General features: G+C 49.1%; 2 protein-coding genes across 4 annotated transcripts in view; both read left to right on the top strand.

The window, feature by feature from the left end:
• The window catches only part of LOC136659959 (zinc finger protein 420-like), a 30,193-nt gene extending 21,601 nt beyond the window's left edge, over positions 1 to 8,592 (top strand). Inside the window, exon 5 of the mRNA XM_066636858.1 lies at positions 6,540 to 8,592. Within this exon, the coding sequence (XP_066492955.1) occupies positions 6,540 to 8,239 (1,700 nt within the window). The 3' untranslated portion in view covers positions 8,240 to 8,592. The remainder of the gene's footprint in view (positions 1 to 6,539) is intronic.
• Positions 8,593 to 11,239: 2,647 nt separating this feature from the next.
• LOC136659953 (zinc finger protein 420-like) lies at positions 11,240 to 17,213 on the top strand. 3 transcript variants are annotated; one of them, XM_066636839.1, is made up of 4 exons: positions 11,240 to 11,327; positions 12,087 to 12,169; positions 12,380 to 12,506; positions 13,127 to 17,213. In XM_066636839.1, exons 1-4 carry the CDS (start codon positions 11,258 to 11,260, stop codon positions 14,860 to 14,862), a joined length of 2,016 nt encoding a protein of 671 aa, XP_066492936.1. In that variant the 5' UTR covers positions 11,240 to 11,257; the 3' UTR covers positions 14,863 to 17,213. The 3 variants fall into 3 exon arrangements, with proteins under 3 accessions (XP_066492936.1, XP_066492935.1, XP_066492938.1); XM_066636838.1 differs by having other exon boundaries at positions 13,124 to 17,213; XM_066636841.1 differs by having other exon boundaries at positions 11,260 to 11,331; positions 13,124 to 17,213.
• The last annotated feature ends 780 nt before the right edge of the window (positions 17,214 to 17,993 follow it).

The following is a 17,993-nucleotide window of genomic DNA, read 5'->3' as shown; positions in this document are numbered from 1 at the left end:
CTGTCGGCATTGATTGCTGGGTCCCCCTCACTGCATTCTACAGAGCTTGATGGGTTGTGACGTAGAACTGATCTCCGAAGAGTCCCCTGCTCCAGCCTCCAAATGCATGTTTTCTTCCCCTCCTGTCTTGCACAGAGATGCCAGTTGGCGCAGCCCAAGTGAGGGCCGAGGGAAGGGGTTCTTCTCTCTCCTGGCTACTTTCTGGAGCTGATAAAAGTCAACAGTGAGGAATGAATGGTGGCAGGAGAATGATGGGGGGCTGTGAGCCTGCATGCTTCCTGGGAGGGGGGTTGGCTTTCTGTACGAGGTGACAATTTGGGACCTCTCATCAGGAGGGGCCTCTAAAAGCTAATGCTTTTTACATGAATACACACAAATAGAAAGCCATGTTTCTGTGTTCTTTGCCCTTCGTGTTAGAATAAGTCAGCGGTTCGCAAACTTTTAGCACCAGGACCCACTTTTTAGAATGAGAATCTGTCAGGACCCACCAAAAGTGATATCATGACCAGAAGTGACATCATCAAGCAGGAAAATCTGTAACAATCCTAGGCTGCAATCCTACCCACACTTATCCAGGAGTAAGTTCCATTTACTAACATTGTTACAAGCACATACACAGTAGCCTGTTAAAAGTAAAGATCTGTCACATTTCCCCCAATACAGGCACATACCATGGTAGCATCAAGTCTAATATATTAAAAATAAAATATTGAAATGAATGGGGACCCATCTGAAATTGGCTTGTGACCCACCTAGTGAGTCCCAGACCACAGTTTGAGAATACTGGAATAAGCCATTCAAGACTTTGACTTTACTGAACTTGATGATGTCATAGAGGAAGGAAAAGTAGTATGAGAGCTGGAGCCTCCCTTACAACACAGGAAGAGGTGGAGGCCCTTCTTGCCACAGAGGGTGAGGAATGCGTAGAGATGCAAAGGGGAGAATCCTCTTTAAATTAATAACTTCAGTGGAGAAGACGGAACCAGTCCGTACCCTTATTTAAGCCATTTCTGCCCAACGTTGCATATACGCAACAGGGATCAAATGTGTACACACCTGTGGGCTGGGCAGAAGTGGGTTAAGGTAATATATTCAGCCCTGGAAAGCCTTCAGATGGGATAGTAGCTGTATTCGTCTCTACTGCAGCTGAAAAGTTTAGCGTGAAGACAAACTGCAGGAAGGAATGAAGTCTCAGGAGATCATAGAAGTGCATCTTGCAGCAGTGAGGATACTTTTATATGAAGAACTACCAGGCTGATCTTAGTGGGTCACAACGGTTCCTTACTGCTGTAAAACCCCCTTTCTCTGGTCAGGGATGGGCACTCTGGTCTGCTGTCGGGTTGGGATTTTATCCTCTGAGGAGGAGCATGAAAACGGCTGCAGGGAAGGAAGGGCTCATTGGATGCATGTTGGGAGAAATGGAGCTGGATCCAAATTTGGAACCCACCAATAATAGGGAAGAGAATCGAGAGTCTCCCAGTTAAATTCGGGGATGATTTCATTGGGATTCTTGAAGAGCAATCAAAAGAGCGAATGGTGGGTGGATGCAGAAGGTCAGAGCGGCTGGAAAGGAGGGCCCAGGCTGGCTTCTGGGCTGAAGCCGGCTGAGGATGGCTGAGGCTGCAACTGACCACGGAGGGTTGACTTTGCTTCCCAATGAGAGTGTTGGGGTCAGGGCCTCCGAGAGGAATTTTATCAGGGGGTGCAAAGTTTCTTTCGGGCCCCTTTGCAAAGGGGGCGGGGTGAAACAGAGTGGATGATGGCAGGGAGGGGCGAAGCAGGGAGGGTAGACACAGCCAGTGTCACGGGGGGGGGGTGCGGGCTGCACCGGGTGACGTGCACAGGGTGGGTGATGTGCACTGGGGGGTGACGCGCTAAAATCATGGTGGTTAGGAGTAACCCCATCATATTATATACCGTTGGATGCAGAATTTCGAACAGAATGCAATGCAAAAACCAGAGTGAAATATCTCCTTTCTATCAAAAGTTATGGCAAAAAAACTGGAGAACAAAAAATGCATAGATCCCTATGGAAAGTGAAAGTGAGCCATATCCCATGTTTATTCGTGAGTAGGCGAACTTGCCTTAGACCTCAGAAAGGGCAGGCTGAGAGGAATCCAACAACACCAGAATGTTCCTGATCCAATGAATGCAGCCCCAAAAAACACCTGAGAAGGAAGTCTCTCCCTCCAAGCAGATGAACGTATTGAGCCCTATGGAAAACGAAACTAAGCCTCACTGTTGTGTTTACTCACGAGTAAGCAAACGTGCCTTGGCTGGTGTGGAAGATCAGGTGAAGGAGAGTGCAAAGCTACCAGAATGGTCCTGATCCTATGCACCTGGAGCTAATCAAGTGCTCCAAAAGGCAGCCTCCCCCTCCCACTAGAAAGGATCAAAACAGAGGCTTCAGCTGATAAGGTGAACCTTTTTGAGACTTGCAAAGCCAGGTGGATCCTGACAGTGATCTGGTTTAAACAGAAGTTCTTAAATTGAACTGGGCACTGGGTAGGGCTGAAAACCTTACTGGTTTTGGAGGGGGGGGGGTGTTATTGCAGGCAGACTGCAGAGGAAATTCACTTGGTGGACCAGGGCTGGCTTCTGCTTATTTAATTATTTGTTTTACTTTAATTATTTATATTTATTTATTTTAATTTGCCGGATGATGTCACTTCCACCATGACATCACTTCTGGTGGGTCTTGGACAGACTGTCATTCTAAAAAGTGGGTCCCAGTGCTAAAAGTTTGAGAACTGCTGCAATAAGGTGTTAGTAAGTTGATACCCTGGTGTGTGTGTGTGTGTGTGTGTGTGTGTGTGTGTGTGTGTGACACCACTAGTGACCAAAATCACTAAAATCATAATTTGGAGGAATAATCCCATCATGTTATATCAATGCGTAATTTCATGCAGAATGTGTTCTATCTTTGTTCTATCAAAAGGGACAGCCAAAAAACTAGTGGGGGTGGAGTGATGGTACATCACCATGCCCACCACCTGGGGTGTTGCCCCGCCCACTACATGGGGGATGACGCGAACCCTAGTGACGCCCTAGCCCCGCCCACTGCATGGGGGGTTTCGCGAACCCTAGACTTGCCACAGCTGGAGAGTCTTTGGAGCCCAGGGCTACCCACCCATGTGCCATCAGTAGTTTCTCCAGCATCGCGTGCAGGCAACAGGTCTGAGTAGACAGGAAAACATCAGATTCCAGGAAATTTCTGGGCCCCCCCTTTCGCCCCTGAGCCCGGGCACAAATTGCCCCCTTTACCCCCCTCCTAGGCCTCCTAGGTGGGGTGGACCGTCCCAGTCCCGATCTGTGCCTGGAGGAGAGAATCTGACCGTCTGCGGGGATTTCGCGGCAGTCCGGAGGGATCAGCTGCCCCTTGCAGGGCTGCCGGCCTCAGCTGCGCAACTGGGCATGCTCGAGGTGCTGCGATGCGCTGGGCATGCTCACTGGCCTGGCGGGGCGCTGCCGGGGAGCAGCTGGCGATGCCCCGCACGGAGGCCGCCTCCCAGCCAGGGCGAGGGCCCCCTCGGCGCCTGGCGGAGGAGGCGGCGGGTGAGTGAGCCTCGTCCGGGGTGCCCGGCGGGTGGGCAGGGAGGAGCTGCGCTGCGCCCGCAGTGCCCTGCCCCCCGCCCGCCCCGCGCCCCTCTTCCTGGGCAGCCTCCGCGGACGGGCTGGGGCTCCCCTCTGCAGTTAGCAGAAGGGACCGGAGTGGCCATCGCAAAGCATGTATAGGGCTGCAGGGCAGCCTGGAAGGGCTGCAGCTCTCCTGCGTTCTCTCCCTGACAGATGCTGGGGAGACGGGGCCAGGGCCCGTCTTGGGGAGACACCATCCCCCCCTTGGGGAGGAGCAGAGATGGCTGCTGAGCATCCAGGCCAGGTAAGGAGGAACCGCAGGACAGCAGGAGCCTCTCATCCTCTTGCAGTCGCTGCCAAAGCAAAGAACTCCACACTTCCCTCCCTTCCCTGAAGATATGACACATGTGAAGGAGAGATTTTTCCCTTGATAAGAACCTTTTAAAAAGATTATCTTACAAAAAGAGATAATCAGCTTTTGGATGAATGGGATGGAGCTATTTGACTGATTTCAGTTCTTTCAAGCTGGTCTGAAAGTAGCCACCTCAAATCCTAGTTCTGCCAAATGGGGCCAAATTGACCAGGAGAAGCACAACAAAACCCGTAACACATGGCTTGCCACCTTCTACAATGCCGTACTGTTTGTATCCCTTAACTAGAGGTCAATTTATCTGTTATGCGTCATGTCTCCACCTCCTTGTAGCTTTTTCTAGATTATAATGTATACTCTGACAGAGCTGGGGTCATTTTTACCCCCACCGCTTTGATATGATACAATCATATCACTACTATTGACCCCACTACTTTTGCTGCCATTATAATCCTGTAGTGCAAATGTGAAATATTTAATAAAGGGTTTATTCTCCGCCCCCCCCTCCCGGTGTCACACGCAAGGCAGTACATGTAGTTTCTAAGATATACTTTGGGATACAGTTGACCCCACTCTCTGGAGTATTAGAGCCTAAATTCTTTCTCAGTTGACAGTTTGCCCCCCCCCAATGCCAGATTAGTAAAGTGCATTTTAATGTTCGATTGTGGATTAGATCAGGGCTCTCAAGATCTGTCCCGCAGGCCGGATCCACCACCCTGTTCCATGGGGGAGCTGCAGAATTTTCCTTCCCTGCCACCAATCTCTCCCAATCTAAGCTCCGGCCTGCTGCTTCAGGGTTCTGTCACCCCAGCAGCCACTGTGCCTGGATTTTTGGGCAGGTGCGGTGAGTTGGAGCTCAAATTGCGGAAGATCGGTGGCAGGGATGGATGGCTCCCCCACAGAATGTAAGCGCAGGTCGGGCCTTTGCACAGCGGTCACCACTTTGGAGACTGCTGGATTAGATAATGGAAGTCTTCATAGAATTGTCTTTTTTCATTCAGGGGAGGGTCCTTAGGTCAGTGCAGAACTCATGCTTTGAGTGCAGAAAGTCCCAGGTTCAATCCCTGGCAGGATGTCCAGGTAGGGCTGAGAAAGACCCTTTTCTGAAATGCTGGAGAGCTGCTGCCAGTCAGCACTCATAAATATCGAGAGAGATGGACCAACTGTTGGACACAGCAGAAGAGACTTAGTATGTCCAAACCAGACTCTCCAATCTCCCATTTCTCTTCCTAACTTCACCAGCTTAGATTCTGTTTGCTTCTTATTTTTCCACTCTCCTCCTCTGAATTCTTTTCTTTGATGCACAGTTCCTATTACGTGCCAAGCAGGATGTGGGATATAGACAGTTCATTGCAGTGTATTGCAGCGTATTCCGTACAATCTGGCTTATCCTCTTAGGTCATCAGATAAGGCCTTTTTACAAGTGCCGCCGCCTAAGGAGGTACGTGGGGCGGCAGCAAGAAATAGGGCCTTCTCAGTAGAGTTATGGAACTCCCTTCCCCTTGACTTGAGAATTGCTCCCTCTCTTGAGACTTTTCAGCGAGGCCTGAAGACCCTTTTGTTTAAACAAGCCTTCTGAGTTCATGGCCTTTTTAACATCTTTTCTATATCTTTTAGTATTTTTACAGGCCTGATTCCTCTATGATTTGCTGTGTTTTGCTCTTTTTATCTGACTACTGTTTTTATGGTATCTGTTAATGTGTTTTAATACGTTTTTATTTGCTGTTAAATTATGTTTTTAATCTGTTTTTAACATGTTGTAAGCCGCCCTGGGTCCCTTTGGGGAGAAGGGCGGGATATAAATAAAATTTATTATTATTATTATTATTATTATTATTATTATTATTATTATTATTATTCCCCCACTGCTCTTTGCGTCCTGCAGGAAACATGCAGACCTTCCCACCTGCAGGATCAGGCCCTTTTGCTCTGCAGTCACAGACTGGCCCAGTCTGTTTACAGAGCATCTCTCCTTGTCCTTTCAGGGCCCCGTTTCATTCGCGGAGGTGTCTGTGTACTTCAGCAGCGCAGAGTGGGCTCTGCTAGACCAGCGCCAAAGGCATCTGTACGAAGCAGTCATGATGGACAATTATGAACATGTGACTTCTCTAGGTAAGGAGGTGTCCCTTGGTTCTGAACTGATATATGTTACAGGCAGAAACCTCCTGGATGTTGCTGGGGGAAATGGATTCTTAGGCTGACTGATGTGAGCAGCCACACCTAATGGCCCCACATCCTCCTCTTCTGGCTCAGCACAAATGTGCAGCCCCAAACTGTGGATATTGTGCCATTAGCTGGTAAGAAGATTTGGGGCAGCTTGATTTTTGCTGCCTTTTGATGGAGGTGGGCCTGTCATTGAGGGCTCCTTCTGCACACATTAACATTAATGGAGCCACCTGCAACCAAGATAGTTGTGGCACTTCTGGGCCCTCATTCTGGTTAAAGAAGAGAACATGGCTACTGATTTCTCCAACTAGCTGGAGTTTCTTCCTTTGGTCTCTTACTGCATTTCTTATTTCAGCAGCATCGCTTTGGAACCAAGATGGAAGGAGTGGGCAGCAGAAATGTTCTTCGCAGCAAAGGATCCAGACAGTGGGGAACCCCTACAAGTGCCTGGACTGTGGGAAGAGCTTTCGTTACAGCATCTGCCTTAGGTTCCATCACCACAGGCACACAGGGAGGAAACTGTATACATGTCAGGAGTGTGGAAAGAGCTTCAGCTGTGGGAAGTATCTTACATCCCACCAACGAATCCACACAGGGGAGAAACTGTATACATGCCAGGAGTGTGGAAAGAGATACACTTTTAGGGTTAATCTTACTTACCACCTGAAGAGCCATACAGGAGAGAAACCCTATACTTGTCAGCAGTGTGGAAAGAGGTTCATCTGCAGAAGGCGACTGGTATGCCATCAGAGAATCCACACAGGGGAGAAACCCTATATGTGCTGGGAGTGTGGAAAGAGCTTTAGTCACAGAGGTAACTTTATATCCCATCAGCTAATCCACTCAGGGGAGAAACCTTTTTCATGCCAGGAGTGTGGAAAGAGCTTTAGTGAGAAAAGAAAACTTAAAACTCATCAAAGAATCCACACAGGAGAGACACCCTATACATGTGAGCAGTGTGGAAAGAGCTTCTTATGGAGAGGCCAGCTTACATCTCATCAAACACTTCACACAGGTGAGAAACCGTATTCTTGTCAGCAGTGCGGGAAGAGCTTCATTCGGAAATGCCACCTTACATCTCATCAGAGAATCCACACGGGGGAGAAACCCTATTCATGCCAGGAATGTGGAAAGAGCTTTAGTCAGAATGTCCACCTTACATCTCATCAAAGAATCCACATGGGGGAGAAACCCTATACATGTAACCAGTGTGGAAAAAGCTTCATATGGAGAGGCCAGCTTAAATCCCACCAACGAACCCACACAGGGGAGAAACCATATACATGCCAGATGTGTGGAAAGAGCTTCAGTTGTAGTAGGTATTTAACATCTCACCAACGAACCCACACAGGGGAGAAACCCCATACATGCCAGGTGTGTGGAAAGAGCTTCACTTGTGCCAGGTATCTTACATCCCACCAACGAACTCACACAGGGGTGAAAGCATATACATGCCATGAATGTGGAAACAGCTTTAATAAGAAAGGTGACCTTACAGCTCATCAAAGGATGCACATGGGGGAGACACCCTATACATGTAAGGAGTGTGGAAAGAGCTTTAGTCAGAAGAGCCGCCTTACATCCCACCATCGAGCTCATACAGGGGAGAGACCCTATGCGTGCCAGGAGTGTGGGAAGAGCTTCACTTGTAGTAGGTATCTTACAAACCATCAGAGAATCCACACAGGGGAGAAACCCTATATATGTAAGGTGTGCGGAAAGAACTTTAGACAGAAGACCCACCTTACATCCCATGAACGATCCCACACAGGCGAGAAACCATACACATGCCAGAAGTGCGGAAAGAGCTTCAGTTGTAATAGCTCTCTCATTTCTCATCAGAGAACACACAAAGGGGAAAACGTAATACGTGCCTGGAGTGTGGAAAAACCTTCTATAGCATTACATTCTATTAACGAAGCCACACAGGAGAGAACCCTTATACATCCCATGAGTATGGAAAGAGATACAGTAGGATTCACCACCTGTAGCGAGCCTGCACTTGAGATAACCTCTACACATGAAAGGACCATGGAAGAATCTGTGGTCGTAGCTGCCTTGTATCCTATCATTGATGCCACACAGGGAAAAACTCTGTACTTGCCAGGAGTGTGGCATAAACTTTAGTCACTGACAGTGGAAAAACTATATACATGCCCAGAGTGTGGAAAGAAGTATTTGTGCTCAGTCAACTCTTGCTGAACGTAAAGGAGGCCACAATGGAGAATGATTGCATGCATGCTGGTGGGCAGAAGAAGGGGAAGTTGTTTTCAGAGTTGAGTCCCTTGGCATCAAATAATTGATATTTATAAAATTCCTGCTGTTTCTCCATAGTTGAAATGTATATGAAGTACTTTTTTCTCCTTTTTTCCAAGAATAAAATGTATCATAGCATGTCCTGGTATTCCTTCCCAGACAGTATGGACTGCAACTTGCTCTTCTGCTATCTAAGTGGAAGGGCTTCTGCATGTGAAAGGGGCTGTACCTGGTGACCGAACTCTTGGCTTGCTCCTTCAGCTGTGGTTTGAGGGAGGCTTCCTTCTCCAGGTTTCCAGCTGCAGTTGCGGGCTCTCTGCTTACTCCTATTAATATTAAAATACGAAGCTCCTGGGCTTTCCTAAGTTTTTGTCCAAGCTGGGCTCCAGCACTGATCATTATGATATCATCAGGCTTATTTTCCATCCCTTTTCTAATAACTGATAGGCTACAACAAGGTTGTCAAACAAAGTTTGGGGCCAGATGCGGCCCACAGAAGTTCTTTATCTGGCCTTCAGGTCCTCCAAGCACCACCATCAGCTGCTGTCAGCTGCTGAGCTGAGGTGTCACTTCTGACAGGGTGGCTTGCATGATTTGGCCTCTCCCATATCTGGAAAATATGGTCAAGTTTTGTGTATTTTATCTTCTGTCATTTGCAGTTGATGAGTTTCTAACTGACTAAAAAGTGCCTATTTCTGGTCATGACTTGCTTAATAATGTCATTTCCTGCTTAATGACATCACTTCCGGCCCTCAGCAGGCATCATGAATGCTATTTCAACCCACTGAAATGAGTTTGACATCCCTGGGCTACAGCTTTGCTTGGTCTTTACAGCCTGCACTACGCTGAACAGCTGACCAATGACAGAAAGATAAATGTGTGTAAAAATATGATTCAAGCAGTTTCATACTCATGGATTCCGAAGAGCTCAAGTATGAAACCTGGATGTAGAAGTGTGGGAGGCAGAAACATCTCTAGTAATTTAAACTTGATGTTTCAAGTCATGATTTGTAACACCGGACAATGTGCCAGTTGAAGGCACTATCCTTGTTGTGCTTTACTGCCCTGGATTTTCTTCTGTGCTCTAAGACTTGGGTTCTTAGCATTTTTACAATTACAGACCCCCCCACCCCCCCTAGTGGGGGGCCCAATATGTCCCCAGACCCCCTTTGCAAGACTGTCAAGATCACCACCACCAATTGCTTGTTTTCACTTCAGAGACTGGGAACAGAACACCTCAGTCCATATTGATAATGGAAATAATAATTAATAATAATTGTTCTAAATGAACAATTTTTTTTAATTGTTCAGAGACCCATGTCATTTGGTTCCCATATACCCAAGGGGTATGGATATCCCAGGATTTAGAGCAGGGGTGCTCAATAGGTGGATCGCGATCTACCGGTAGATCGCGAGGCAAAATGAGTAGATCGCGGAGTGCCGACCCCCCCCCCATTCAGGTGCCTCTGGGAGGAAACTCTGGGAGTAAGGCCCATTGTACTCAATGGGGCTTACTCCCAGGTAAGTGTGGCTAGGATTGCAGCCTCTCAGCCTAATCCTAGGCATGTCTACTCAGGAGTAAGTCCTGTTATACTCAGTGGGGCTCAAGGTACACCAACATACATTGTACACATAAATGTTATATGTTATGATGGCGCAAACATTGTAAAAAAACCTCTGGTAGATCTCCAGGCCTTGCTTGGTTTCAAAGTAGCTCTCGAGCCAAAAAAGTGTGAGCACCCCTGGTTTAGAGTCCCTGCTGGAAGGCAGTGGGAATGTTTATGTAAGGCTTAGGAAAAGGAAAGCGAAAATGAAAGTGGGGGGGGGGGGTGCAGAGAACAGCCCTTGAGTCCCACCAGTCCAAGGAATGTCCAAATAAGGATGCAGTCCTAACCAAATTTCCAGCACTGGCATAGCTGTGCCAGTGGGGAATATGCTGCATCCTGTAGTTGGGAGGCAGTCATGGAGGCCTCAAGCTAAGGCAATGTTTGTTCCCTTACCTTGGAGTTGCATTGCCCTGAGCTCGGTGCTGGAAATCAGCATCATAGAGTTGGAAGGGGTCATCTAGTCTGACCCCCTTCCTTAGGCAGGAAAGTGGGTTGGGATCGTGCCCCAAAGAAACAAGGATGTCAGCACGCGAAAGAAAACTGTCCAGAAAGCAGCAGGAGTTTGAAACTGAAAGACCTTTCCGTGCTGGGTTCAGAGGAAGAGCCTCCTGACGGCGCAGGGACCCGTCTCGTCCGCCCCAGGCGGATTCTGCAGTCAGTGCAGGTCTCGGTCCGGGGGTGCCTCTGATTTCGGGGCTGATGCAAAGCGTCGGGTGCTTTGAAACGGCCACTTTGGGGGGGATCGAGCCTTGTGGCCCCCACGGAAGAGCATCTCGCAGCAGCGAAGGCGCATCGCACGAGGCTTCTCTCGGGACCGGAGTTCTGCTCGGGGTCCAGTGCAGGCAGGAGGGGCCCCCAGACCCAGCCCCGCGGTCCGCTCTGCCGCAGGCTGCGGATGTTTCCCTTCGAGGGGGCTGGTGCGATGCACGGGGGGCGGGGGAGAGACTCGCATCTGAAGCTGGTGAGCGCATCAGGCGCGGCGGGGCAGAGCGGAGCCTCCCCGGGGAGGCCCAGCAGAGCGCCAGGCTGCGGGTCCGCCAAGAGCCGTCCGAGAGCGAGCGATGCAGAGCCCCGAGGGCGAGAAGGGCTCGCGGTGCGGCGATCGGAAGCTCCGGGGGAGGCAGCAGCAAATCGCCCGGCCAGTCATGCGCGGCACACGCGCCGCATCACCTGCCCTTTCGAGGCCTGCCGGCTTCAGCTGCGCAACTGGGCATGCTCGAGGGGCTGCGATGCGCCGAGCATGCTCAGTGGCCTGGGGGGGCAGCTCGGGGAGCAGCTGGCGATGCCCCGCACGGAGGCCGCTTCCCAGCCAGGGCGAGGGCCCCCTCGGCGCCCGGCGGAGGAGGCGGCGGGTGAGTGAGTCTCGTCCGGTCTGCCCGGCTGGTGGGCAGGGAGGAGCTGATGCTGCGCCCGCAGTGCGCTGCCTCCTGCCCGTCCCCCGCTCCTCTCCCTGGGCAGCCTCCGCGGAGGGACTGCGACTGGGGCTCCAGGGGATCCTGCCGCGGGCATCAGATGTCCCCCGGAACCCCCAGGCCGGGCAGAAGGCAGGGCGCCTCCCCCGACCGGCTGGCCTCTGCACTGTAGACACCTGGCAGCGGTGGCGTAGCTGGAGGGCGGCGGTGCAGCCAGTGTGGCAGGGAGGCTCAGCGGGGGGGGGGGCAGGCGGCCGCTCCGTTCGGAGCCATTCCCTGCGGGGGGAGCAAAAGGGAGCCTGCCCCCCGCGCTGAGCTGCCCTGCACCCTGCGCTGCACCCCCTCCAGCTACGCCACCGCCTGGCTGCGCCCTCAGGACCTGCAGCCATCCAGAGACCCCCCTCCAGGAAAGGGCCCAAAGTCTTTGCAGAGCCAGTGCTGGGGCCCGCTGCAGTTGGCGGAAGGGGTGCGGGGCCCAACCCTGTCCAACCTTCCAGCACGACGCCATCGCCGCAGGGCGAGCTGTGCATCCTGCTGCAGGCAGGCAGTCCTGGAGGTTCCTCCAGGTGAGGAGATGATCGTTCTCTTCCGCAACTGGCACTGGCGTGTTGGAGGGTTTGGCCCTCAAGCATCCAGCACAAAGCCCGCATCCGGGATTCCAGGAAGGGCTGCAGCTCTCCTGCGTTCTCTCCCTGACAGATGCTGGGGAGATGGAGCCCACGCCGGCCCCACCATCACCCCCTTGGAGAGGAGCAGAGATGGCTGCTGAGCATCCAGGCCAGGTAAGGAGGAACCGCAGGACAGCAGGAGCCTCTCATCCTCTTGCAGTCGCTGCCAAAGCAAAGAACTCCACACTTCCCTCCCTTCCCCCACTGCTCTTTGCATCCTGCAGGAAACATGCAGGCCTTCCCACCTGCAGGATCAGGCCCTTTTGCTCTGCAGTCACAGCCTGGCCCAGTCTGTTCACAGAGCATCTCTCCTTGTCCTTTCAGGGCCCCGTTTCATTCGCGGAGGTGTCTGTGTACTTCAGCAGCGCAGAGTGGGCTCTGCTAGACCAGCGCCAAAGGCATCTGTATGAAGCAGTCATGATGGACAATTACGAGAATGTGGCCTGTTTAGGTAAGGCAAATCCCTTAGTCCTGAACTTGATATATGTTGCCGGCAGAAACCTCCCTGATGTTGCTGGGATGACTAGGCTGAGGGGCAAACCCTATCCAACTTTCCAGCCCTGGTATAGTTGTGCCAATGTGGTTTGTGCTGCATCTTGTGTTGGGAGGGTAGTTATGAAGCCTTCCACAAGGGAAGGGAACAGTTGTTCCCTTGCCTTAGGGCTGCACAGCAGCTACACTGGTGCTGGAAAGTTGGATAGGATTGGGACCTGAATCCCCTACGCATGGGAGCAGCTACACTTAATGGCCCCACATTCTCCCCTTCTGGCTCAGCACACATGTGGGGTCACTGGACACAAAGGCAGACCCAAACTATTAATTTGGCAAACCCAAACTCCCATTAGCGGGCAAAAAGCTTTTTAACGGCTTGATCTTTGCTGCCATTTATGGAGGTGGGCTGATCTTGGAGGGCTCCTGCACACATTAACGTTAATGGAGCCACCAGCAACCAAGATAGTTGTGGCACTTCTGGGCCCTCATTCTGGTTAAAGAAGAGAACATGGCTATCGTTTTCTCCAACTAGCTGGAGTTTCTTCCTTTGGTCTCTTACTGCATTTCTTATTTCAGCAGCATCGCTTTGGAACCAAGATGGAAGGAGTGGGCAGCAGAAATGTTCTTCGCAGCAAAGGATCCAGACAGTGGGGAACCCCTACAAGTGCCTGGACTGTGGGAAGAGCTTCCGTTACAGCATCTGCCTTAGGTTCCATCACCACAGGCACACAGGGAGGAAACTGCATACATGCCAGGAGTGTGGAAAGAGCTTCAGTTGCGGGAAGTATCTTACATCCCATCAACGAACCCACACCGGGGAGAAACCTTATATGTGTGAAGTGTGTGGAAAGACCTACAGTTTTAGGTTTAACCTTACCTATCATCAGAAAAGCCACACAGGGGAGAAACCCTACATGTGTCAGCAGTGTGGTAAGAATTTCATCTGCAGAAGACGACTTGTATCTCATCAGAGAATCCACACTGGAGAGAAACCTTATATATGCTGGGAGTGTGGCAAAAGCTTTAATCACAGTGGTAACTTTACATCCCATCAGAGAATCCACTCAGGGGAGAAACCTTTTTCATGCCAGGAGTGTGGAAAGAGCTTTAGTGAGAGAAGGAAACTTAAAACTCATCAGAGAATCCATACAAGGGAGGCACCCTACATGTGTCTGCAGTGTGGGAAGAGATTCTTATGGAGAGGCCAGCTTACATCCCATCAACAAAACCACTCAGGGGAGAAACCCTATTCATGTCAGCAGTGTGGAAAGAGCTTCATTCGGAGATGCCACCTTATAGCCCATCAGAGAACCCACACAGGGGAGAAACCCTATACATGCCAAGAATGTGGAAAGAGCTTTAGTCAGAATGTCCACCTTACATCTCATCAAAGAATCCATGTTAGGGAGATACCCTGTGGAAATAGCTTCATATGGAGTGGCCACCAACGAACCCACACAAAGGAGAAACCGTATACATGTCAGGAGTGTGGAAAAAGCTTCTCTCGTAGTAGGTATCTAACATCCCACCAACTAACCCACACAGAGGAGAAACTGTATACCTGTCAGGAGTGTGGAAAGAGCTTCACTTCTAGTAGCTATCTTACAAATCATCAAAGAACCCACAGTGGAGAGAAACCCCATATGTGTCAGGTGTGTGGAAAGAGCTTTAGTCAGAAGATCCACCTTACATCCCACCACCAAACCCACACATTGGAGAAACCGTATTCATGCCAGGATTGTGGAAAGAGCTTCACCTGTACTCGGTATCTTAGAAGCCATCAAAGAACTCACACAGGTGAGAAACCCTATATGTGTCAGGTGTGTGGAAAGAGCTTTAGTCAGAAGTACCCCCTTACATTTCATCAACGAACACACACAGGGGAGAAGCCGTATACGTGCCAGGAGTGTGGAAAGAGCTTCACTTGTAGTAGGTATCTTACAAACCATCAGAGAATCCACACAGGGGAGAAACCCCATACATGCCAAGTATGTGGAAAGAGCTTTAGTCAGAAGATCCACCTTACATTCCACCAAAGAACACACACAGGCGAGAAGCCATATACATGCCAGGAGTGTGGAAAGAGCTTCTCTTGTAATGGGTATCTTACAAACCATCAGAGAATCCACACAGGGGAGAAACCCTATGTGTGTCAAGCATGTGGAAAGAGCTTTAGGCAGAAGACCCACCTTACAACCCATCAACGATCCTACACAGGGGAGAATCCATTTACCTGTCAGGAGATTGAATCAAGAAAGCGTATATTTCTGATGAAGTTATGTTTCCAGCAACTGGTGACCACGAAGAGCTATTGACTCTTTCAACTGTTATTCCTTTGAAGTGCTGATTGACAGTCCTTTGAAATGTTTGTTTAGTGCAGAAGTGAAGGTGATTTAAAAGATCTATTGGCAGGTAGTCCTTTTGTACTTCCATTTTCAAAAATTTTCCTGGAGTTTGGTAGATTCACACATTCAACTGCCTTGTGCAGTGGCATAGCTAAGGATTAGCAATTGCACTGGGTAACAAGTTTTAGGGGGGCAAAAACCTGAGCTTGACACTAGTGGTCAAAATTGTGAAATCCTTGGTATTTTCAAATAATATCATATTATATATCATTTGATGCAGACTTTAATGCAGAATGCAATGAAATAAACTGTGTCAAAATATCTCTATTCTATCAAAAGTTATAGCCAAATAATCAGAAAACAAAAACACAACTGTGTTATGTAACAAAAACGGAATTTTCTTAACTCAAAACCGATCTATGAGACTGATTGTTCTGAGAACCAATTAGGTGTTATTATGATAAACGGGAAACCAATATGGTATTAATATGAGTCAGTTCTCATTTTCATGTATCATACATGTTCAGGATATAGTTACCTCTGCTAACTGGGTCTAACCTGCTAACCTCTGTTAACTAAAGTTAAAATTTTAACTTTTTCAAATGGTGCTCCTCTTCTATTTAGTTGGGGGAGAATAACTGTCCCCCTTCACCCCAGCACAGTGTCTCTGGGCACACAATTCGGGGCACACTTTTTATTTATTTAATTAATTAAATTTGATTTTGTTGTGGAGGAGGGCTACAAAAATCTTCTTTGACCTCCAGTAGTAGATGCTTTAGCTATGCCACTGGCATGGGGAAGGCTGCAGAGCAAGTGGGTGGTAAGCTGCTGGGAGGGCCGATTTCCCCCCATTTTCACTTTTTTTTTTAAAGCCCAGGTGTGATGTCACCTCCAGGGCATCATTTTGAGCTTGGTATCAGCCAAGCATTCACTACGCCACTGACCCTGTGGAGCCATTTCTTCTCCAGGATCCTCCCTTTGATCTTCTGACTTGACACGGAGTGACTTGCAGCTATGGAAACTGGGCCAGCTATTTGTACCTGGGCCAAGGGTCAGAAAGGGGGCCAGGCACCAGAGGAGGGAGCCCAGAAATTTCCTAGGATATTACATTTTCCAATCTCACCAGACTCACTGCCTACGCTGGATGCTGAGGGCATTACCATGGGCACATGGCAGTGACTACTGCCACAAGCCATACACATCAGGCCCAGGAATGCATACATTCCTTAACAGTGTCACATCTGCTGCTACAAGTAGCTCTTTGACTGGTGGATCTGCTATCCATGACAGAGCGTAGAGGAGCTCAGCAACACAGCTGTGGGACTGCAGGTGCTGCAGAAGTCGGTTTTGGTGTACACAGGACACTTTCTATTATTGTGTAAGCCTAAACACAAATCTCATGCAATGATTTTCTATATTTGAAAGATTTTAGAGAGACTTAGGAGTGTGTTTGGTTTTCTGTATTACTGTATCTAGCTGCCAACATTGCACAGGCAGGTAGACCTAAGGTCTGCATTGGGAAGATTGGTAGACCTGGGCTCCAAAGACTAATCCAGTTGTTGCCACTTTCCCCTTTTCTGGTTTGCCTCCATTCTGCCCACCCCATTGCCACCCCCCCTCCGTTTCACCCCCTGATAAAATTCCTCTCAGAGGCCCTGTATGGAAGGCTACTCTGTGTTATCTAAAACAGAGATTTTCAGCCACTGTGTTGCAGCTCATTGGTGTGCCGCAAATAGGTGTGCCACGGAACTTTGAGGAGGACCATTTACTAGTAGGGCTGTTGGGGGATGTGAGCCCCCCATCAGCAGTGCAGAGTGCCTGTCATATGTAAAAAAACACCTTGACAATTTCAGCACCTTATCAGTGTGCCATGGGATGAAAAAGGTGAAAAATGCTGATCTAAAAAGGTTAGCTGTGAAGATGCAAAGGGGAATCTGGGTAATTAATCAAGATAAAAGTTATATACATGGTGGGGGGGTTACATGACTAAAGAACAGTTGCCAGGTAGCCTGATCCAGCACAAAGCCATTGAGATCCTGATTGGAGCATTCTACTCTATATTATGGTCTGTTAAAGCAATTTTTTGCCTGAACCTGGCAAGGGAGGCCTGCTATCCATTGCACCATGAACTATCTCTCTGTGTTTGGACTTTGGCTGAGATGCTGGAATGTGCATGTGTAACTATAGCTGAGTTAGATTTTGTGGATTTTTTTGTGCTCTGCGAATGATGCCTCTCTCTCTGAACTCAATTTCCTGGGCTTTGTGCCTCTTGGTTGCTCACCTGTGAATTTTATTCCTGAAATAAAATTATTTTAAACTTTTCACACTGTGTGTTTATTTGAAATGGGAAATCACTGCTCAGCCAAATGCAGTCCTTGGACTGATTGACCATTCTACTGAATGGGGGTGAATGCTTGAGGTGAAAGGGGGGTGGGTGGGTGGGGGTGTTACCACAGGGTGCATTTTGTACAAATCTTTTTGGTCCTAGTGGGCCAAAAGATTCCTTCAGGCTCTCTTCAGAGGGAATCTGTGCCTGTTGAATTAAGGGAGTAGCGACAGACTGCCATTTGATAACTCCCCTGAATTAATATTCCTGTTGGGGAGGGGGGGGTTGTTTGTTACATATTCCCACCAGGCTTCAGCTCTCCAGGGCAGGAGATGGGTGGCTAGGGTGAAGGGCTGGGCATGCCCAGCTGTTCTTCAAAACAGAATTTTATGCTATGAGGTATGGAAACAGCAGCAAGATTTGTTGCCATGAATATTTCAAGGCATGGAGATATATTAAGAATACGTATTCTTTTCAACAAAACTATTTACATAATGAAATAAATCAATGAATGGTTCCCTGCCCCAGAAGGGCTCATAATCATATACGCACAGAGAGAGAGAGAGAGAGAGAGAGAGAGAGAGCGTAGCAACTGCTACTGGAAAAGATATTGGTGAAGAAGGATATCAAAAAATGAAACCCATCACTCATAGGAAGAGAAGAGAGAGTCTCTCAATTGATACACGAGTAGAGCGCATGATTGTGGGTTAAGTTAAAGAGCAATCAAAAGAACAAGCTGCAAGTGGAGTTGATGCAGGATTCAAGAATGGCTGGA

The sequence above is a fragment of the Tiliqua scincoides genome, chromosome 9 (assembly GCF_035046505.1).
Source record: "Tiliqua scincoides isolate rTilSci1 chromosome 9, rTilSci1.hap2, whole genome shotgun sequence".
Lineage (NCBI taxonomy): Eukaryota > Metazoa > Chordata > Lepidosauria > Squamata > Scincidae > Tiliqua > Tiliqua scincoides.
Note: the sequence above shows the minus strand (reverse complement) of the source record. Positions and strands in the feature narration are given on the sequence as shown.